Genomic DNA, 23,708 nt, shown 5'->3' on the forward strand with positions numbered 1-23,708 from the left:
TTTGACAAGCTGCAGAAACTGCTTGGCACTTGGGCACCTATGACTGGGAAGAGGTGTGGGCTCACCCTCTCCCCCTTCAAAGACCATTCAGAGGCACATTTCCTAAAGTTCCTCAGAAGTTCCCTCAAGATCCAGCACTAGTGGTTATGGGGTATTGAACTCAATGAATCCTTGATTAGCTTTCCTTCCTTCGCTTTAATTTCTCCACATCCCTGTTCCCTGGGATTACATCTTAAATAAACTACTGTACGCCAAGCCCTGGGCTATGCTTTTAGGAGAACCAAGCCTAAGACAAGTGGTAAAGCAACACTGGCAGACAGGAAGGTGACTTCTAAGAGAGGTAATTCTATATCACCATATATTTTACTTTGCAAATGACCATATAAAATTTTTTTTCTTTTTAAAGCTCAAAACACTGCTGGTTAGAACACACCAATGCTATCAATTATAAAACTGAAAATATATTCAGAATTGAATTTTCTAAAAAAGCCACAAAATATACAGCCTTAATTTTTCTTATCCAGTGCTACTGCTATAACCTTGTAATATTCAGCCTCATTTTGAAAACCTAAGCTACTTACATGAAAAGGCCAGTAGCATCTTCATAAAAATCTTTTCCATTAACTAGTTCAAAGTAAGGCTTTATCTTTCCATTCTGAATCTTAGTGTACTGATTCTAAATAGTCCCATTGACTTAGTTCTCACCCTTTGCAAATCAGTTTTCTCAGTTAAAAATAGTGTTTCTTTCATTAAAGAAAATGTTACTTCCTTCATGACATGATATTTTTTGTGATAAATCTACCTGTGCATTTTGCTATATTGAGTTGGTTTCCCTTTATAAGTATGCAGAAAATGCAGATGTCCTTTTTGCATATACCACTCTAATCTCATAGCTTGTGAGGTTAGAGTTACAAATGAAACTCAAGAAATAAGGGTCCAACATATAAAAAAAATAATAAAACTGGAACTTAAATTCTGGTCTTCTGATTCTGAATCCCATATTTGGCTGAAGGTGACTGATCCTAGACTGAATTTACTGGTATTTCCAGCATGCACTGACTAGTTTTATTAAGAATAATAAAAAAAAAAATCAAATAAGGACTCAGAAAAAAGATACAGTATAGGCATACATATACTATACAGGGAAACTCACTAGCTCAGCGGGGTCATGTGGAAGTAAAAGAAGAATCAAGACTGGACCGTAAGTCTTAGATTCTTAGAAGCTGAGGAACATTTATCTTCAACCCACCTATCAGTCCTTAACAGAAACGTTACTCCTTTTTCCCCTCTTCTATTTTAATATTTAAAAATATACATAATAGACATTTTTTTAAAAGACAGAGCCCAATAAACAACATGGCAAACTCTTCTCTACACAGTAGTGAACAGGTTTTCACCTTATGGACTTCTGTATGCCACTCTTGTTTGTCAGCTTGTTAAAACAGGGAAAACTGCTAGCATCTGTTCTAATGAATAGCATAATTCAATAATTTATAAACCTGCCCCCCAGTCAGGCGAAAAAATCATTCTTGCTTTGGGAAGAGGTAGGTTTAAAGCTGAACTTATCCTCTGCAGATTATAGTCATGCAACATTTAAAACAATGTTGAAATTCTAGGTGTTTAGGTCCAGCTGGCATAAAAAATTTTGAGTCTTCAGCTAAGTCTTAAGATTTCCTGTTATACTTGCTATAAAGCATCTCAACAGATGAATTCCAGAACAGGTCACAGCACTGTGAAAAGAAAAGAAAAACATGTCATGTTCTTCCTTACTTCAGAGGCAATAGCAGATATGAAGTCATCTAATTAAAAAAAATTGTTTACAAGGCAGAGGTTAGGGGGTGGAGGGATTGAGCAAAATGGAGAAAGGACTCGTGGACATGGACAACAGTGTGGTGACTGCTGGGGGGAGGGGCGTATAAGGGGACTAAAGAGTAATGGGAAGAAACAAAGATTATATGTTAAAAAAATAAAGTTTTATAAACTGAGTTCCTTGTATGAAACATCTTAATTTCTCCTATCTTTCCTCTCCTTCCTCAGCCTCTTGTGGTATTCTAAATCTAGTATTCTACACTATCTGATCTCTTTCCTTCATATTCTAAAAATTTCACCATATCTACTATTTTGTTTTTTGTGAGACTAAAAGTTGTTTCTTTCTTATGGAGGAATAATTGACATATAACATAGTAGTTTCAGGTGTACAACATAATGATTCAATGTTTGTATATACTGCAAAATGATTCCAGGAAGTAGTTAACATCCATCACTATACATAGTCATAAACTTTTTTCTTGTGATGACTTTTAAGATCTACTCTCTTAGTAACTTGCAAATATAGTACAGTATTACTAATGACAGCATTGCTAATTCCCTTGATAAAGGACAGCATTTTGGACTTTTGACCAAAACTGACTGCTTGAGAATAGCCCATAATGATTCTTGGATAATAAATGAAGTTATGCATATATAGTTTAAAGGAGAGATACCAGTTAGTTTACACACTATGACACCTTGAGCTCATTTGCAACATTTCTGTCAACTCATACAATTTTCTTTGTCATTACAATCAGTTCTCATTTGCTTGGAATTTCACTCCATAGAAAACCACAGAAGCAATTATATATACTGTGCCTATGTACATATTTATTCCATACAATTTATAACAACAAACTGATCCCAGCATCAATCTTTAGGAGCCTTTCACCGTTTATATTTCACCCAGCTGGAGTAGAGTTCAGACATGAAGGTTAGTACTTAACTTTTGCCTATAGGCTTAAAGGCCAAATTTCTCTGGACTACATATCTATTCACGTTTCCACCTTTCTTCTATCAATCATACAGGAAGAGAAAGAAATAGAATCTAACTTACTTTATTATAATTATTCTGTGAATAGACCAAACTCCACTGGAGGGATGGACTGGGATTTGATGATGATAGTAAAAGCAAGGATTATATAGAACTCTGCTTTCTGAATTGGATTTTGAAAACTACAGAATACAGCCTGCTGATTTCCTGAACGTGGTTACTGTGGTATAGTGAACACTGATGTTGTTAAAGGTCATCAGGCTCCTGTGCCTCAGCTCTACGCCTTCAAGTGCTGTGCGGTTTCTACAGTGCATGGTCACATATGGTGAGTAGTACATGACAGCAGTGGCTCGTTATGCAGCAGAGAATGCTGGCATATTTAAAGAAGGGAATGCCTCTAAACTGTACTAGGAACCTGATGTTCTGGGTTGTTGGCCTGACCCTGCCATTTACTGACCTTTGTCAAAGAAGGAAACTAACATTTATTATATTGTAGGTACATCAGTTACAATACATTTTATTTAGTCCTTCTAACAATCACATTTTTACTAATGAGAAAAGACTCAGAAAATGAAATGAGTTGCTTTAAAAACTATAAGAAGTAGAGGAACTATGCAAAACCATGGCCTGACTCTACTGCTCACTTCTATTACAGCCAATACCTCTCTGAACTCACTTTACTTCTGTCATTTCTAACCGTGAAACAGTGATGTTTACTGTGAGAATCAATTAAGTGTTTTGAATGATCTAGTGACATAACCTCCCCCAAGACCATCAGTTATCAGATAGCTCTAGCTGCTCTTAATGTCGAGCCACAATCTTACTTGAGTAGTCTGGTGGCATAGAGTGCAGAGCAGTGTGTGACTACTGTTTGCTCCTTTCCTTGTTTTAAACACTATAATTTTATTAATTGTAGCTCAAGAAAACACTGACAGTTTTCCCCTAGCCCTATTATACTGTTAATTCAAACTCAGCTTCCAGTGAACTAAAACATGTTTTTCAATAAATGCTGCTATTAAAAGCATAATTTGCACACCTCACGCTTGTGTTGCCTTTTAGCTGAAGTATCACTTCCTTATTAAATAGTTAAAAGAAACATCTATTTTTCTATGACAATGCTCAGGGTCCTAAGAAGAATTATGGTTTTGTTCCTGCCCCTAGGAGTTTCATATATATAGGAAGCAAACAAATGAACAAATGAACAGGATACATTGTCAAAAGTAAGTAAAAGGAGAAAAGCATTTTGTAGGAATGAAGAGGGATTTTGACAGGTATGTTCATAATTACAAAGAATTTAAATGTGATTTGCATTGGTAGGATGTAGAATGAACAGTTTCATATATAACTGAACTTGGTTTCATTATTTTTCATAGCAACTCCCATAGTGCCTTTCACAAAGTTAGAGTAAGAAAATCCTAGCGGAGTGGCACTGTATCTCTACAACAATACAGGTTGCTTACTGTGTCCAAGGTGTATACTGAAGTAAAAACTCATGTTTCATTGCTAAACCATATCTAATATCTCAAAAACTGCCAGCTCAGGAAATAACCATTCCACCTGCTACCAATGCTTAATTTTAATTTGCATGAAGTATTTCTTATTTACATATGGTTCTTTTTATCCCTCACAGCCTGAATGAGTTTTCTACCATAAACATAAATTGTTTTTCTATGAAGCTGAGAAAGGTATGGCAGTACCTTTATTGTGGTTGTTATTTAGCTGATTCTAAAACATACAAAGTTTTCATTTCTGCTGTGGTTTAGGGCTGAACTAGGCTAAGGAGGAAAGAGAATGAAGGTACAGAAGAATCTGCAGAAGGAGACAATAGAGGGAAGAGAAAAATAAAACTACTGATGGGTTGTACGAATAAATCATGACTAAGTGCACAGTCTTCCAAACTTCCCTAATTTAAGTGATACCTCAATTTAAGAAATGCTGATTTGCACTTGATTTTAGCCAAAGGGCGATTAGTGATAAGAAATACTGATATAGTACAAAAGGCTGTTAGTACATGAAGCTATAAAAACAATTCAACTCTTACCTTACAGGAAACAACTGAGGAAAACATCCTTGTGTTTTAGTGTTAACAAATTTCTGGACCTGAAGCACTTGTTTTAAAAGATGTCCCACTGAAGATTTGTCAATTTTTGTTAATACCATCTGCAAGAAAACAAATAGTGAAGCATTAGAAATAAAGTATTTTTTAATTTACAGTTTTACGCATTTTAGCTACAAATTCTGAATAAATAGGTGACCTGTTCAAGTTTCTTAATCTCTTTGTACTTGTTTCTTCATTTATAAAGTAAAAGCAAAGTGTGCCAAATGAGTCACTATGAAGATTAAATGAGTTAATATATATAAATGTATAAAGCATGCATTATGTGTTTGCTGTTTAATGGTGCTTGAACTACACAGGACTAGACTACCTTGAATTCAAAACCAGTGAAAAGAACCCTGGAGCCATATTTGCAACTTACGATAAACCAAATGTTTCATATGATCACTATGTCTTGTGGTTGAAGATATTCAATTTATAAGTGAGCATTATTAGGTTGATTCATATAAAATTGCCTACTTATAATTATCTTTGACCTATAAAATGGTTCCATCTTACATGTAATAATCTAAAGGAAAAATTAGAAATCAGGCTGTTTGTAGGTTGTATCCACTATTCCAAGTAATACATAGTTATATTCCAAGTTAAGCCTCAAATTTTCTAGACTTACTAGTAAATAATTACTTTGAATAAACTTACCTATTCAAAGATAATTACATACTAGATGAAGGTCAAGGCGTGGCTTGATTGCAAAAATCCATTAAAAAGTAAAACCTTGATCTTTCAGATTTTCCTGGGGAATTTCTATGAAATTAAACTTCCTAACTCATTGCATTTGTACTATGTAGACGATGTTTATCAGTCCTGTGGCTCCCCATAACTGTAGGTTATCACTAATGCTTCACAGGGCTTTGAAAACCCCAAGAACTCCGTAACTACAAGAATACAAAAACGTTGCTGACTAGTAACATGGTTTGATTTGCATTAAACTCCACTGTTACATTTTAGTGGTTTTCTGACATTTTTTAAAAACCAAATTATAGTCAATGAGTCCTTCACTTTTCCTTAAGAGTGCTATTTTATTTGGGAAACTCGCAAAGCAAATAAATGTGGGTACTAACCTACTATTCTATATTATATTTTAGAGCAAATAACAGAAAAAACATTGCTGAGATATTCCCAGAAGAAATTTTGTTTTCTTTAAGAAAACAGTATAAAAATCCTACTTGTATGTGCTGGAGCCTGCTACGTTCTTATAATGGTTCTGAAATTCCAAATTAGCTTAGCAAATTTTCAGTTGCAGTTTTATTTACATACTGATAAATACTATCTGCCAAGTTGCTGTTAAAGAGCTACTAACACATTTTAGACAAATGTTTATATTGCCATTAAAAAAAAAATCATAAAAAGCACCTAGGAACACTAAATAAACAGCTTAAAAAACTTGGACTATAATTTTGAAAACTTAAAGATGAGGAAATGAAAAGAAAATAAAAGTAGCACAGAACTTATTTTATTAATGGCTAAACAATTGAAAAGATTATTCAAAAGGTATTCCTTTATATCAAGAGGCAAGACCTACTTATTTGTTAAAAAGACAGATACACACACACAAAACTGGTATTTCTAATTGCAACCATAATTCAAAAGCAGTACTTACCACATAAGGTAATGCAAGCTCTTCACACATTTCTATGGCAATACTGTCTGCTTTTTGAATTCCGACAACACTATCCACTAACAAAAATGTTCTCATCAAACTATAAGAATGCAGAAATAAAGATTAATGGCAATATAAAATTCACTTATTTCTCCCCTGACCCTCACGATCTAATAAATTTTCCTTTGACTAATTTTCAATCCAAAATTTAAAAATTTCATTAGGCAAAAGGAATTCTCAGTTCAACAGGAAGTCCATCCTACAGTCCAACAGTTAACTAAGTTCACCGAATATTAATTTATTTCAGTAGCATATATTGAATATGACACTATGCTTCGGACTGGATACAAAGGTGAGTGAGCCCCTTCCTCAAAGAGCTTGAACTCTAGTGGGAGAAAAAGACATGAACTCAATTAACTATTATCATAAAAATGTCTAAATTTTCAAATGTCATTTTAAGGCTAACAGATAACACAAACCAGACACATTATATTTTGTATTTTCTCGTGTAAATATTTCATCTTAATTCCTATGTAAAGCCACAATAAGGAAGATACTTGTTAACACTTTTTTATATTTCAAAAGTTTAACATAAATTTCTCTGTATATGTACAAAGCTTGAAACATACATCTAACATTTGACTACCTAGGAAGATAAAAAAATATAACATTTACAGAGGATGTGATATCAGAAGTACTTTAAGAAAGATTAGAATTTGCAGTTTATTTAAATTTGGTGAATGCCACATTAACCAACAGGTCTCATTATCAAAGTTAGCCATCTAACAGTTTGGTATAAAAAAATTAGTAAACACTGCTGAAGTACTATTTGTAGGCTCAATTTAGAAAAACACTTGAATTTAAGATAAAGCCAACAGGGAAAAACAAAGCAAGCAATAAATACCTTGGTCCTAAATATTATGTTGCAAAACATTATGAGAATAATAAAAAATATACTTTTGGGTTAAGTGTATAACTAGTATAAAAAATTTTTTTTCTTACTTCTTTCGTTCTTTTAGATAGGTCTCTACCATATCAACAAAATCTTCAGGTGCTCTATAGCCATAACCTGGCATGTCCACCAATGTGAAATATTTTCCAACTTTAAAAAAATTCATTTTCTTTGTGTGCCCCTGATAAAGTAAATGAAAAAATGAAAGCTTCCTGAAAATATGTTCTTTATGTATTTCATAACTCAAAATATTTTTGTTCAATCATACTTACTAATATGTATAAGTATTCAGTATATAATCCCAGCTATGCTGATGATGATATAGGAAAAGAAGATAAAAGTGGCTGAAGATAGGCTTAAGTGATACTACTTCTCTCCAATTCATAAGTTTTAGAGAAATATGACTTAAGAACTTTAGATTCCATATTAGAAATATGTAGGCAAAATTTGGAGTCTTTCCTAGTTCATTAGCTCTCAGTGAAAATGTTAACCTGTTCTAGTGTGACTGTACTAATTAATATTCTCTTATGAGTAATACACTTCTAAGAAGAAATGAATGATGGCACAGGTAAGTTAAACTAAATGCTTACTGTTAGTCATACAGTCATAAAAACTAGATGCAAAGCCTGAGAGTTTATTATGCCTAAATTACTGCTTCCCTAAAATGAACATGTTTTGCATGTTTCATTAGATGGGTTTTGAAAACCATTTTTAAAAAGTATGTACAACATTATGAATTATCTGTGTAACTAAAATTGATGTACAGACGATAAGTGGTTTGTTCATGATTTTGTGTCTATGGACATTAATCAGAAAAAGAAAGATTAAAATAAATAATTTTAAGTCTTTTCAGAGGAAAGATTTTATAAATGGTGCTTAGGTTCCTAGTCAGCTATATGTCTACCTATAGGAAAATGATTTTAGAATTAGGAATGTCAAAAACACATTTCTTGCATTGTCCTCTCATAGCAGGAAGGGAACCACTCTACCTAGAAGTGAGAATTTAGCTGGGTTATTTGGTGAGGCAGGGCAGAAGTAATGGCAAGGATTAATGAATGACAACAGTTATCAGTGAAAGAGCCAGGGAATCAACTATATGAAGAAGTGGACAGCCAGAAAGGACTAGGGAAGCCCCCTGGAAGAGTTCCAGTGCAAGGAAAGGGGACAGTGAGCACTGGGTTGGTGGGAATGTTTTGCCATGAATAGATAACAAGATGAGGGGAACTGAAGGCAAGTTTTGAAGAGAAGGTATCTTAGATACTGGTGGAGTCTGCATTATTGAGAAGGAAGTACAGGAAATTAGAAAATGACAGAAAGCTACTACAGGAGACTGGTTGGGATAATAAGCACGTAATTTGGCCCAGGGTAGAGTGGTATATATGTATGAGTGAGCAAGGTGTAAAAGATTATAGGAGGGAAAAAACACTTTAAAACTGTTACCTCTGAAATCGATGAAAACTAAGATGATCATTCTTAGAAGCAATTACAGAATGACAACAGAACAACTCCATGGAAAAAATTTAGGCCAAGGAAGATTTCCTCAAGATACTGTCAAGACTACTAAAATAAATCTAAATGTATTTCCTCTTCTTCAAAGAAATCCACAGGCACTAATGAGATGTCTTACTTTACTACTTGTTTGAAAGAAATCACTTTTCTAAGAATTTGGCAATTATGATTTCTTGTACTTCCCAACACTTATTATTCATCTTAGTCAATTCAGAGATAGTTCAGACACATTTTGTATTTCAACATACCGGTTTTTTGGAGACTCTGACTTCAACCTCTGGAGCCAGTGAAAATAAAGCCTTTATTAGAGAGGATTTTCCAACATTGCTTCTGCCTATAAAACACACCTTATAAAAGAAAGAAGAAGGTGGACTGGGTGAAAAAGGTGAAGGGATTAAGCAAAAAACAAAAAACAAGCTCGTAGACATAGACAACATTATGGTGATTACCAGAGGGAAAGGAGGATGAGGGGAATTAGAAGAGGGTAAAAGGGATAAGTGGTGATGGAAGGAGATAACTTTCAGTGGTAAACATACTACACAATATACAGATGATGTGTTATAGAATTGCACACCTGAACCCTATATACTTTTATTAACCAATGTCACCCCAATAAATGCAATAAAAATTAAAAAAAATATAATTGGGTATGAGAGAGAGAGAGAGAGAGAGAGAGAGAGAGAGTGTGTGTGTGTGTTTGTGTCTGTGTGTGTGTGAAGTACTAGCTGCAAAAACCTGTGAAACTATTTGGTCTTGCCTAGCCATAAAAAGTGGCTTATGCTTAGTCAAACCTCAAATTCTAACATATAGCTACTATCTACTGAATCATTTCAATGTGCCAAGTGCTGTTCTAAGCATTTAACGTATATTTTCCTATTTACTTTTTACAACATCCCTATGAGATAGGTAATATTATTATCCCCACTTTACAGATGATAAAACAAGGTGGAAAGAGGGTAAATAACAGCTAGAAAGTGAAGGAGTTGAAATCTGAACTCAAGACATCTATATTCAGAACCTGTGCTTTTAATTACACTATGCTACTCAAGAGTATCTGCAACATTTATTAAGCATTCTTTACACTTGCTTTTTGAAGTTTGAACATTTCCCCACAAACTTGCAGAGTACACTCTGAGAGGCTATTTCTTTTTCTTGAACTCGTGTCTTCCAATTGAGCTTTTCTCTTTTAGTCTCTAAAGTAGTGATTTTCAACCTTTTTCATCTCATGGCACACACAGACTAATTACTAAAATTCTGTGGCACACCACAAAATATATTTTTTTGTTGCTCTGACACAAAAATAGGTATAATTCATTTACACCAGATGTCTCTTGTGTTGGCTGTCGTAACTTTTTTGTTTGACAATTTAAGAGAAAACAGGTCAGTGCCCCTGACTAAATAGTCAGGTATTGCATGTTTTAAAATTCTTGTGGCACACTGGTGTGCATCTTGTGGTTACCGCGGTTGAAAATTGCTGCTCTATAGTGTAGAAAGCAACAAAATATTCTTGATAGTGACCATTAATACACATGGCTCTGCTTTTTAACATGGTATTGGAGTGGGTACAATACCAATCAGTGGTTGTAAATGAGGGCAGTACTGCTCCCTGGGGTGTGTTTTGGAAATTTGTAAGGAAATTTTTGGTTACCAATATGATCAGGTAGCATCTAGTAGGCAGGGGCCAGGAATGCTATATATTGTGTAAAACTGGGGTCAGTCCTTCAGAATGAATTGATCTGAATCCTGCATAAATTTCAAATGCTCTCCCAGATTAAACCCAGTGAAAATCTATAAATAAAACTGAATTTTAAAAAACGAATTACATAAAATGTCCAGTAATTTAAAAGCTTAAATCAAAAAATGATGCTACCTCACAATCATTAAATGATATATATGTTCTTGAATTCTAGCAGTTCTAAATATAAAAGGAGAAAATTTTCAGTGCAGTGGTGCAGCTACGATAATACAGCAGGTCCTTGAATAACATCCTTTTGTTTAACATCGTTTTGTTATAACCTTGATGAGAGGAAAATAAAAATCAATTCACAGCCAGGACTACCGTCTGTGTGGGGTTTGCACGTTTTCCCCACGTGTGTGGGTCTTCTCCGGGTACTTCCACATCCCACAGCTGTGCAAGTTAGGTGACCCTGCAAGCTTCACCTGTCCCACTCTGAGTGAGCGTGGGTGTGAGTGAGCGAGCCCTGCATGGCGTCCGGTGCAGGGCTGGTTCCTGCCTTCTGCCCTGAGCTGCCAGGGGAGGCTCTGGCCCTGTTACCCTAAACTGGAATAAACAGGTTGGGAAATAATTACCTTACTTGTGTTTATTAATCGTTCTTAAATGTAAGTATACCTCACATTCATTTCAATGTTTAATATAAATTTTGGGGGTCTTTATTTAGATGTTACGTGATGTTTTTGGGACCAGAAATATGCCATAGGAACTTAACTTGTTGGCATCAATTAGCCTTCGGTAGAATTGGCTTCGGTTATGTTATATTGCTTTAAGTCTCAGTTTCCAAGAAACTATATTTGAGAACTCACCGTATGTAAAGAGAGCTGAGGTTTCTTTTACCAGACTTAGAACAAAATATTAGCTGCAATACATGCATAAAATGTACAATCATGGAACACCACTAAAGTTCTTTTAAAAATCTACATTCCTGTCATCTGTGTATCATTTTTTTTCACAATAGGAAGTTTAGATAGGGTGAAAATTACATATCGATAAAGACCACATCGTTCTTGAAAATTACACTTTTCATAGTCTTCACTCTGTTTTCCCTACTTCAATTAAATAGGAAAAAAATTAAAAGCATAACGTTTTCAACGCTTTGGGTTTTAAAACCCTGTAATGTCTACTATATTCACTACCAAAATACTTAAAATTAGACTTGCTTATCTAGTTAAATTAGTTACATGCTTCCACACAAAGTTAGAAAAGCTCTCTCGATGTGTGACAAGAAACAGGTGACAGCAAAATCCCTGCCCAAGCCTTCACCACTAGCTGGCAGCGGCGCTCTCACCTCAGGGCGGGGAAGGTCCGGGGCGTGGTCGAGACGCACAGCGGAACTGAGATACTCGATGCGGTTCCCGGCAGTGGCCGTAAAGATGCTCTCCGCCCTCGCGATATCCTCCAGGCTGGGGTCGAAGGTCTTCAGGTGAAGGTCGGACGTCGATTCGGAGATGAGATGCCGCTGGAGTTCCTGCAATGGAAACACAAACTTCGTCAGTTGCTGTTTTGGCAGCTGTAGAACCTCCGTGAAGGTCTGGGGCTTGCTGTAAGCTCGGCTCATGCGCATAAGTGCTGCGGGCATCTCAAAGAGCCTGCCCACTCCAGGCAGCAACGTGGGCACTGCCATTTTTCTCTCCCAGAAGCCCCGCAGCATGAGTTTATTCCCAGCCTCTGGGCTGCGCGTGCGTAAGCCCGCTCCCTCTAAGCCTACTGGGAATTGTAGTCTCCTTTGGTCACCCGTTCCCCGCCCTGAGGTCCTCCTCGCCTCTTGAAAGCCGGAGGCTGGCGGTACCTGGCGAGGAGTGGGGAACAGGGTGGGGGCCCGCCGCTACCTTCCTTCCACAGTCTGTCCTTGGTGACGGCCTCTGACTTGTTTGTCGCTGTGGGGAAGCTGTTAGTGATTTCAGGAGGTCAAAATGCGCGCCTGGCTATATGGCTTTTAAGTCTCAAGGGAAGGAGAAAACGTGAAGGTCTGGTGGGTTTCAGGTCCGTTTGCTCTTAACAGTTTACGGATGTCTCACGGATCTTTGACATTGACATACGCATCATTAGGAAAAACATCTCTGCAGAAAAAAGCTGCTGAGAAATGTGGTCGAAATGGCATTTGGTTTACAGAGAAGAGACAGTTTATATAAATGCCTTCTCGGTAGGTGTCGGGAAATGTCATTGAATTTTAGAAATTTCTTACATAATAGAGGCAAAACCAATTTTGCACAGGTGTTCCAGAGTTGTTCCATGGAAATTACATAAGGACATTTTATTTCAAAAGTTTATTCTCAAAGCAATTCAAACTCGTCAGCGCCAGAATGAGAGATAACAGGTATTATGATGAAATGAATAACTAAAAGATTCCTGCTTTAAAGATTATGTAGGTCTTCAGAAACATCAGCACCAAACAAAAGAGCAAACTTAATGCACAGCCTATTGAGTGATTCCCCAGGTTGTTCAGTGACTAATCAGGGCGATTCTTGAACTAATGTCATGCAAAAATTAATGAACAGGACCAATGACTGCTATAGTAGCCTGCGGTGCTGCTGGCTGCCTTATTGTGAGCTTTGCATTAGCCTTCTCTCCTAGTATCCCCCATGATAAAACACTTCATTGTAAACATCCAGACATTTTGTATACATACATCATTGTGTGTGTGTGTGTGTGTGTGTGTGTGTGTGTGTGTGAACCCAAAATACTGTTCTACATAGTATATTTAGAAGTCTTTCCATTATCAGTATGTCCTGACTTACATGATTGTTTTTAATGGCATATTATTCTGTTTATTTTCCCATAGTTCTATTGATCACTAATTAGGCTTTGTTATTACAAATAGTGCTACAGTGAATACTCATAAATAGGTATCTTTGCATATTTAGGGGAGTAGGATAAATTCCTTGAAGAGGACTTGATGGTCATACGATATGTACACTTACATTTTTCATATCTATTGAAAAATTATTCTCTAAAGGAATTGTACCAAATTACTCCCTAATAATAAATTATTACAGTACCAAAACGAACACTATTAAGACTAAGATGTTATCATGGTGCTTAATCTTGCTAATCTAATAGATGAAGAATCATTTCTTGTTTTAATTCATATTTTCTCAATGATTAGGGACGATGAACATATTTTGACATTTTGTTTGACAATTTGAATTTTGTTTTTGTCAACAATATATTTTCTATTAGGTTATTCACCTTTAAAATGATTTATAATAACTTTAATAATTGAGAACATTGACCTCTTATCTCTCATCTTTTCCAACTATTTTCCCCAACTTGTTTATCTTTTGACTTTTTAATAGCACTTTTGGCTGTACAGATTTTTAATTTGTAAATAGCCAAACTGAACAGTCTTTTATGTATTCTAAGCTTTGAATTATGTTTAGAAAATTCTTCTAAGCTTATAAACAAATTAACTTTTCTTCTAGTCTTTCAATTTTTTTTTCATAGTTAAATATTTAGTACATCTGGAATTTAATGAAAAGAGTCCACTAGGAACTTAACTTTATTTTTTCCAAGTGGTTAGCCAATTAATAAATATTAATAAATAAATATTTATTAAATTATCTTTTCTTCACTGATTGATAATGTTACTTGTAACAAATTTCCAAGTGTATATGGGCATATTTCCAGACAACTCTGAACTGTAAAAGTGCTTTCATACGTGCCATTTCATTTCTAAACCTTAGGGTTCCCAGTTTGGAATAAACCAGAGCATAAAGGACTTTTGCCAATTCTTAGAGGGATTTTTGAGGTGTTCAGGGATCAGTAGACATTACAGAACTCATTTTTGTAATCCTACATAGCCTGACTCAAGAATCATTTGACAGGACAGTTTTTGTAAAATAATTTTTTTTTGTTATCCAAAGTTTGAGGAATCAAACAAACAATCCACCGGAAATAAATATGGCAAAGCAAACCACTTAATTCCTTTAATCTTTTTTTTCTCCACTCTGTTCTTTTTAACTATCTATGTAAATAAGGCATACAAAACTTAAGAAGATTTAGAGTAAAGTTTAGAGTAAATAATACATTATGCTTTCTCTGGGTAAATGTGATCACTCTTCTATAATTTCCAGTGCAGACAGAAGGTCCAATATGGGGCATGCAGAGCAATGAAGCCCATTAGCGAGAGGGAAAAAACTAGAAATGAGAGAAATTAGTTTAGGTGAGCTGACTGTTGCTGAGCTGCAGTAGAAATCATGAGGTGCACAGGAAGTTGCCAAACTCCAGGAAAATTAGTATTGAAGGGTTCTAGTCTGGTGAATGGGATGCTATAATATTACTCTCTGCGTTCTGGCAATATCCTGATTTATTGTTGGCAGCATCTTGGTCCCAGGTGGTCTGTGTGGGTGAAGTATTATCCTAGCCGGGGATTAGTAAATATCACAGTACTCACTTTGTAATTCTATATAGTCTGAATCCAGAATCCCTTGACAGGACAGTTTTTGCAAACTAGCCATCCAAAGTTTGAGGGGTCAAATAATCCACTAGAAATAAATATGACAAGTAAAACCACATAATTTATTTAGTCTTCCCTTTTTCTTCCTTCACTCTATTTTTAAAGAATCAATATAAATAAGGCATTGGAATTAGGATGTTGCCTTCTGGGTGTTAGGGCTCAGATTCTGAATAGGATTTAAGTCCTAGTGGGAAAAGAGTATGGATTAGGAAACCAAGTAAGTATTTAGTCATGCAGATTGTACAAACATTACAAGGACATGAGATAGGGCTTGAATTGACCTAGGTGCATTTTAGCACTTGTCCCAGAGCACTGCGGAAAACCCACCCTCCATCCAGTTCCACAGCACTGAAGTCAGGATGTACTTTGCTAAATTGGTAGTCAAATTTAACATGATTTGGGAAGATGATTTATACACATTCTTCAAAATCACCTTTTAATGCTAAAATCTGTCTGACCTAAATGGCATAGTTATACTCTGTCATGTTCATCTGATGAGGATAGGAGGAACATAGGTAGAACAGTGATGGGATCTTATGTTGTGCTGTGAGGTAGCTAGATGGGGCGCGGTGCCGCAAGGGAGTGCAGCTGGGGTCACCGCTCCTCCCTGCGGTGGGGGGCGGCGGAGGAGGGCACCACAGGGAGTGCGGCGCTCCTTGAATCTGAGGGAAACTGGCGGAGGCCAGCTGTGAAGGGAGCAGGGCTCGGAATCCTGCAGAGGCCGGCCCAGGGTTGTCATGGATGAGGAGAATAAACACAAATCATTCCAAATACTTCTCTGTTTGCTGGGAGAGCAGACGGGGGCACTTCCCTCTTAGTGGAGCAGCCTGTGTGGCACATCCCTCTAATAGGGAAGACCCCGTCGCCCTTTGTTCCAAGGCGTTTGTTGAAAATCTTATCAGTGGGGCTATGTAACAGGAATGTATACGTTATCTTATTACATTAGTATGTTAAGTTTCACAGAGAATATATGATGCTTTTAAGAAGACAAGTGACAGAAATACACTGATTTACATGGGTTGGAGAGGAAACTAGTATAAACAAAAGAGACTAAAGATAAGGGCAAGTGCCTAATGATATAGGGTAATGGGAGTAAATAATGTAAATGTCCTTCGCAGCAGGAGCTGGCCAGAGATCTGAGGGAAGAACAAAACACACTTCAAAGAATTTACTTTTAGGCCTGATTACCCTGGGACCCGCCAGATCTGATTTAGGGCTGATTCCTGCACTGCTTCAAGCCTGAGCCAGCTGTGGGGAGGGAACCACCAGGAGATAAGGAGACTGCTTTCAGCTGAATGAGGAGATAAGGAGACTGCTTTCAGCTAGACTTCAACCAGGTCCAAGCCAAGCTGAGAGGTGTGGGCCTTTTTGCCCCTTCTCGCTGTCCCCCAATTTCTTGTCTGCTGCATATACCGGTCGATGCCTGGCTTAGGTCGCCCCTCCCCCTGAGGGGCCTTACCCATCATTGACAAGGACCATCACAAGGCAAAGCAGAGAGGCGGGAGCTATGCCCTTGCCAGTGAGGGACAAGCTATGTCTCCTCAGGAGCCTGTTTCTCCAAGGCCTCTTGATTATTTCCAGCTTTGGGGCCCTGCAGCCTGTTGGCAGGGTTGCAGTTCCTGAAATCAGGCAGGGTGTTTCCCAACAATCTTTCCATTAGGACATGACCATCTCAGTTGTTCCTGCAGTAATGCCTGTCTCTATAGCGAATGGTCACTGAGTCCAGAATGATCTCTCTATATGTCTAAGTCCTATAATTATTAAGTTTATGAAATCTATCTAAGACATGAAAGCAAATGCAGGTCTAGGTAGGTAGGCAGAGTCAGGAACATCAGAGAGTCAGTAAGCATAGCATACACAGATTAACTAATACCCTATGCTAGGAATGGTTTGAATGCTCTGACAGAAATAAGATTCTTCGAGATGCAGAAAGGTAATGGATTAGAACTCAGTAATTTACATAGGATCCTTTCCTACCATGTTTCTCCTCTTCTTTTAATAACAGTAATTAACATTTATTGGGTGCCTGCTATGCCAGAATTAATCTGGGTGCCAGGAATAAAGCATGAGAAAATCATGATCATAATCTAATTGGGACTGCAAACTCTTGTATTAGGAAGAAAATATTGGGAGAAAGAGAGGGAGAGGCATTATATGAATGAGAGTAACATGGGAGAACTTTCCACATGTAACTTGAATTGCTTGAATTTTAATAACTACTGTCTGAATGAATGCTTTAAATTTAGAATATATTTAATTATGTTTTCTTAAGTTTTCTATTCAGCAGATCATTTAAAAGATTTATATTAGATATCACCTAACGTGTTGACACAAATTTATGGCACACCCCTGCAACATGATGCATGACTTGTCCATGTAATTTCTGATTATAAATTGTTATTCTTAAAAGTTATTATTTTATCATCATTCAAAGAACAACAGAATATATTTCCTAGTATATTCTTCTTTGGGAGCTCATGAAATAATCTAGATTCACTTTATATTACATTCTCTAGCGTCAGAGAGGGTTTTTTGTTTTTTTGTTTTTTTTTCCTTTCAGAGAAGCTTTCTTTGAGCTTTCTTTCAAGGTTTTGCCTGATGCACCAACAGATTTTTCTAAAGAGATCTGGAGATTAAATATGAGACAGTGCTCCTGTGTAGGAGGTGAGTTCTTAGAATGATTTGAGTTTGGAGGAGTAGTGTAGTGCTTCACTTCCCTCAAGGTTGTTTTCCTCAATAGGGTAAAAAAATGAATGTTTTATGTAGTCAATTTTTATCATTTGCATTTAGTCACTGCCATACTAGTTCTATTAAAATATTTTAGAACGCTTTTCAACTTGTGTTTTTATTGTTTTTGTTTTGTTTTGTTTTGTTCATTGTATTTTTTTGGTAGGAATAAAGCATAGATTTCGCTGTTCTCACTGATAACATTTTTAACATTTTAATTTTATATTCCACGTTAGACAAGTTTATTTTGATGGGCAAGTTTACTTTGTAGTATGCCTCTAATTTATATACTTATTGCCTTACTGGAAGGGTGCTTTCTGGCACCCTGAATGGATGAGATGGCATTCCAGAGGCAAAGATGCTGAGATATATTCAGATTGTTTAATTTTCCCATGAGTAAATTGTGTCAGGGGTCTCTAAGACTACTCCCCAAATTTGGTAATTCACTAGGAGAACTCACAGGTCCCAGTATATGGTCATAATCATGGCCATTTACCACACTGAAAGAATATATACAAAGCAAAATTGGTAAAGGGAAAGGCACTCAAGATGAAATCTGGAGAAAACCAGTCACAAGCTTTTATGAGTCTTCTCCCAGGGGAGCTTCAGAGGCTGCACTTAATTCTCTCAGCAATGAGCTATACCACATGTGAGAAATGTCTACCAGGAACAGTAGCCTGAGCCTAGGACTCTATAAAGAGAGTTTTTATTGTGGGCAGGTCAGGTAAGCACAAAGTGCCATGTGACTGACTATAGTCACTGAAACTCTGTACTCTCAGAAGGAAAACAGTTGTTTAGCATAAACCACATTGTTTGTACAAATAGTATAGGTACAGTGAGCCACTGTTATCATTTAGGGAAAATTTTCTAATCAAGTTCTAAGGTGACAGCCAAGGGCCACTCTTGTAAGCAAGCCTTTCTACAGACAGCAGTTGCAGACCTGCTATGTTAACTCTTTACTGTATATAAATAAAATATTAACTATTTATTTATTTAAAAATCCTCACCCGAGGACATGCTTATTGATTACAGAGAGAGGGGAAGAGAGGGAGAGAGCAAGGGAGAGAAACATCGATGCGAGAAATATCAAATTAGTTGCCTCTTGTATCATCATGACTGGGTGAACCCACAATCTAGGCATGTTCCCTGACTGGGAATTGAACCCATAAACTTTTGGTTTATAGGACTACACTCCAGCCAGCTGAGACACACTGGCCAGGGCTAAAATTTTTTTTAAACGGAAAAGTTCTCATCTGTATTTAGTATGAGATTGTATACTTACAGGAAAGTTATATTCCAGGTTCTGCTCTAAATACAAATGATTTTTGTGGAGATTTTTGAGAAAAGTGGGACAAAACTGATTTAGTCATTTTAGTGGAAAATGACAAAACTAGAATTCTTTTTAAATTAAATTTATTGGAGGGACGATGGTTAATAAAATTACATAGATTTCAAGTGTACAATTCTGTGATGCATGATCTCTATATTGCATTGTGTATTTACCACCCAAAGTCAAATCTCCTGTCACCACATATTTGACCCCTTTTACCCTTTACTATCCCGTTCCCTCTGTTAACCACCATAGTGTTGTCTGTGTCTATGAATTTTGTTTGTTCATTTTGCTTTCAGTTTATATTCCACATATGAATGAAATCATATGATTCTTTGCTTTTTCTATCTGATTTATTTCATTTAGCGTGTTATTCTCAAGATGCATCCATGTTGTTGCAAATGGCAGTATTTCATCTTTTCTTAGGGCAGAGTAGTATTCCATTGTATAAATGTATCACATCTTGTTTGTAAAACCACCTATCAAAGGACACTTCAGTTCTTGCTGAAGAAGGTTATAATCAAAGTTGCTGAATCAGCTCCCTAGAATGAAGTATGGGGTCTCTAGAGGGCAATTCAGTGAATGTTAGTGATTGAATTGGTATGAACAGCAGATCCTAGGTTGATAGATGAGCCCTGGAATATTTAGCTGGAGTTGAGTGCAGCTAGGTACTGGAGCATTCCCACCAGGCTCCTTACTCACCCTCCTCCATGAGCTGGACAAGAAATTATAAGAAATTTCTTTGGGATTACTTTTACAAAGGCGTAATGCCTAGGTTAGAGGTATTCAGTAGTTTACCTGATAGGCAGGATTTCATTGGTGCAGGGCACAGAAGGGTTGAGTCCAAATTGTAATGCCAGATGGTCTTCATGCTGTGATGTACCCTTCTGCTTCTTAAACCAGCACAAGCTTGTGTCTAAACTTCCTCCTCTTCTCCCCCAGTATCCATTATTTGCCATGGTAACTAAGTGATTTTTCACAAGCTCACATTATGAACCCAAAAGCATTAAAAGGAGACAAAAACAACACACAAAAAATCATTACAGAAGTAATCAGAGTTAATGGATGTAGTGGACAAAAAATTTAAAATAAAAACTGTAAATATTCTCAGAAGCATAAGGGAGAATATGGGAAATATGAAACAGGAAGCTTCAAACAATTGGAGATATTAAATATCAGTATATTATTGTTGAAGTAAAGATCTCAATGGACGGGTTTAATAATTAAATAGCAGAATTAATATAGCCAAATAACAAAATAGTTGGGTAATTGGGCTGGAGAATATTCTAGGAAAGCATTACGAAAACGTAAAAAGATAAAAAATAAGGGCTGTGGGGGATAGAAGAGGGAATGTTAGTATCAATATTATTGTAGCAACCATAAAATAAAGTTAGATTTCAAAAAAGTAATTATTGAAAATTTTCTAAATGGAAAATATAAGACCTTAGTTTGAAAAGATTCATACGACTTGTACAACAGAATAGATGAGAGAAACTATATCTAGACATACTAACATTTTAGAGCACTAAATTCAAAAAGCAAATGCTAAAAGTTTCCAGAGGATAAATGCAGGTCAACTGCCAAGCAATAAATGTCAGATTAAGTTTTCTGAGTTGCAGTACTGGGTGAAAGGAAAGAATAAAGTAGCATTTTTAAAGTGTTGAAGAAAAGAAACATTACACTTAGTAAATTTTATTATTGACTAAATAAGCAATGACACACAAAAGCGTATTCTAACAATCTAGAACTAAAACTTTAGACCAATGCTACTCAAAGTGCCAGTCCAAGAATAGTTTATCTATCTAGATGAGATAAAGAGCTTATCCAAGAATGTAAACCAATACACTGCTTCTTTTACTGAGGAAATCTTGCAAAGAAAAATAAAAGTCAGCTAAACTAAACTGTATGTCTACTAATTCAGTTGATTTATACTAGGACAAAGCTTCATCGCCCCCTTCTCCCCTCCCCTCCTCTCTCTCCTTCACAAACTGATACTAATTTGTGGGTCAGATTTTGAGTAGCACTGCTGTAGATTATATTAGTGTGGGATGGGCATGGGGTGGAGGTGCACAAGACCATAGGAACATGGCCATGAACTTAGGGATTTGTTTTGATTTTTGTGGTAGAAGATTTAGATATTGATAAACTTTAAAACTTTATGATGAAAAATAAGATTTTTTTTATCTTATTAAGTTGGGCTATCCATCATAAGAATAAAATAGTAATGTAGATCTTTTAAAATAGAATAATAAAATTGAATTCTTTGATAGCCAGGTTGATGGAGACTCAGGTATGGCACCTGCCTGCTGGCCCTGTTGGGGGAGGGCTCAGAAAAGAAATAATGGCCTCTACCAGTGTTTCTGTCTGGGAGAAAGCTGCCCCTCCAGCTCTCACCCTGATGCCTGACAATTTAGTTCCTCCCCATATGTCTCTGTGGCCTGTTGAGCTGTTGCCCCAGTGCCAGAGCTCAGAGCAAGTGAGTCCAAGCCAGAGGAACATTTGCTCCAAAACTCAAGCTATTTGAGAGTCCAGCTTTGATACTAGTCCCTCGGGAGAGGTTAAGTATCTGTGGTTCAGACTGAGTGGTAAGAGGACCACAATAAGGGTTTTCCTTCAGAGATGGGACAGGAGACCTTTTACTATGTACACTTACCAGCACCTGAGAAGCCCCTGTGAATTCTGGACAAAATCAAAAGAGAGAGCCGGTTGGTCACTGCCCAAATGGAATCCAACAAAATGTCAGCAAGTGAAATAGGATCTTGAGACAGATGCAGAACCTGTTCAGGGAGCCTCATGCCCAGATCCAACATAAGCCCTAGAACCACCTCAGCTTTACTAAACATGCTTTTCATAAACAGTTATGGTATTTCAGGCAGGGCATGGGCAGACAGTCATTAACAGTGTACAACTTTCCAACTTCTTTCTTCAATGTCAAAAGGTTGACATTTCACACTAAGCATGTTGTTTAACAGCTTTTCACAAGCCAACCCTGATTTCAGGAAAAGAAATGAAAATGGCAGAATTATCAATCTGTAGATCCATAATCTAAAAAAGGAACTGCTCTTTTGAGGTCTGCAATCTCAATGGTGACAATGGAAAGTCCAGGTTGCATGGTAACCAGTGTTTGGGGGGTTAGGTCCCAACAAAGTCAAATCTATAAAGCGGAAAGGGAAAAAAGAACATAAAAATGAATTTAGTTTTTTTTCACACCATCAGGTGTTTGTGCCAAGGTGGTTAATGTGTGTCAACATCAAGAGAACCAAGAGGAAGTCCCTCAAAACTAGAAGGGAAAGGTGTTTTGTTTTATTCCAATCCAGCTTTGGAAACATTCTATTAGTAATATATGTCCTTCCTCCCAAAAAACAATAATAAAGTGTTCTGTGTGCTAACAACATAGCTTAAAAAAGTAAAATGAAATTCTGCATTTTTATAAAACTTGATAAAAAATGGTATTTCAAACTGTACAGTCACCAGAAGTACACAGTTATCAAAAGTGCACACACTTCACTTGGTATCTCCGGCACCTCCAGCTTTCTGTGCCTGGTCTGTTTTGGCATCTCCATTTTCTGCAGTTATTCCTATCCTTGCCATCATCAGCTTTACCCTTTTTTTCCCATTAGGTACCTTCTCTCCCTTCTTTGCAGGAGCCTTTTTAGGCTTGGACACTGGCTTTGGAGGAGCGGGTTTAGCATATATCCTGGACAATCTTCTCTATGGTTTGTCCTTCACCTTGGCTTTATCTTCTTTAGCACCCTCTTCAGCCTTTCTCTTGAGCATGATGAAGAAGGCAGCATTGGTGGGACATAGGTGCTGGATGCAGGGATGCAAAGGCACATGGGCTTTGGTCACCCTGGGGTCATTCTTGCCTCTTCGTAACACTGCTCCAGGTGACTGATACTTTGATGGATCTCAATAGAATGCATAATATGGTTTTCTAAAAATTTATCCCATAATTATTTGGTTATTCTGTGGAAAACTGTACAGAGATAAATAGAATAAATTCATTGGAAATATAATTTTAGAAATTCTAAAAAAAATTTTCATTGCAGTAAAAGAAAGTATAGGTGGCATGTGTGTTTCAGGAAAAGGAGCTTTTCTGTGGTTATTCAATTTGTTAGTCTTAAGTTATTTTTTATCTTTAAACAATTTCTTCCTTCTGATGATAAAAACAAATTTACTGTTTTTGATCACTACTAAGTCCATTATGTGTCACAGATTTTGTGAGCAATTATGTTTAAAACATACATGTATGGACATTGTGATTAATATAGTGAGGATGGATGTCAAAATTATGTTTGAATTAGATTCATTTTGTTTAAAATATTAATTACACTTATGACAGGTCAAAGCAACCTTGCAGAAAGTGCTATTGCTAACTGGAATTACTGGCAACAAGACAGTCTTTTCTGTGTGTTTGTTTTTAATGGTTGACTTTTACTGGAAGAAGGTATAAAAAAGGCAGAATTTATGGCTTTCTGTG

The 23,708-nt window shown here is 36.5% G+C and overlaps 1 protein-coding gene and 1 pseudogene across 1 annotated transcript; both read right to left on the reverse strand.

Annotated features, from left to right (window-relative positions):
• Window positions 1–740: 740 nt before the first annotated feature.
• Window positions 741–12,350, reverse strand: GTPBP8 (GTP binding protein 8 (putative)). Its single transcript, XM_054577306.1, has 6 exons — window positions 12,004–12,350; window positions 9,229–9,327; window positions 7,522–7,652; window positions 6,520–6,619; window positions 4,845–4,963; window positions 741–1,730 (listed from the first exon to the last, which is right to left on the reverse strand). The coding sequence occupies exons 1-6, from the start codon at window positions 12,337–12,339 to the stop codon at window positions 1,658–1,660; spliced, it is 858 nt and encodes a 285-aa protein (XP_054433281.1). The 5' UTR covers window positions 12,340–12,350; the 3' UTR covers window positions 741–1,657.
• A 10,382-nt stretch (window positions 12,351–22,732) lies between these two features.
• LOC129073562 (non-histone chromosomal protein HMG-17-like) lies at window positions 22,733–23,005 on the reverse strand (annotated as a pseudogene).
• Between the last annotated feature and the right edge of the window lie 703 nt (window positions 23,006–23,708).

This window comes from Pteronotus mesoamericanus, unplaced genomic scaffold (assembly GCF_021234165.1).
Source record: "Pteronotus mesoamericanus isolate MK-2021 breed Mesoamerican mustached bat unplaced genomic scaffold, CSHL_Meso_final contig_42, whole genome shotgun sequence".
NCBI classification, from domain to species: Eukaryota; Metazoa; Chordata; class Mammalia; order Chiroptera; family Mormoopidae; genus Pteronotus; species Pteronotus mesoamericanus.

Excerpts from the sequence above, each read along its gene's own strand:
- GTPBP8 (XM_054577306.1), bottom strand. The coding sequence starts at position 12,339 with ATGGCAGTGCCCACGTTGCTGCCTGGAGTGGGCAGGCTCTTTGAGATG. Across the intron at positions 7,653-9,228 it reads TCAGAGTCTCCAAAAAACCG|GGGCACACAAAGAAAATGAA; the intron begins GTATGTTGAAAT and ends TTACTTTATCAG. Across the intron at positions 6,620-7,521 it reads TATCTAAAAGAACGAAAGAA|TTTGATGAGAACATTTTTGT; the intron begins GTAAGAAAAAAA and ends GCATTCTTATAG.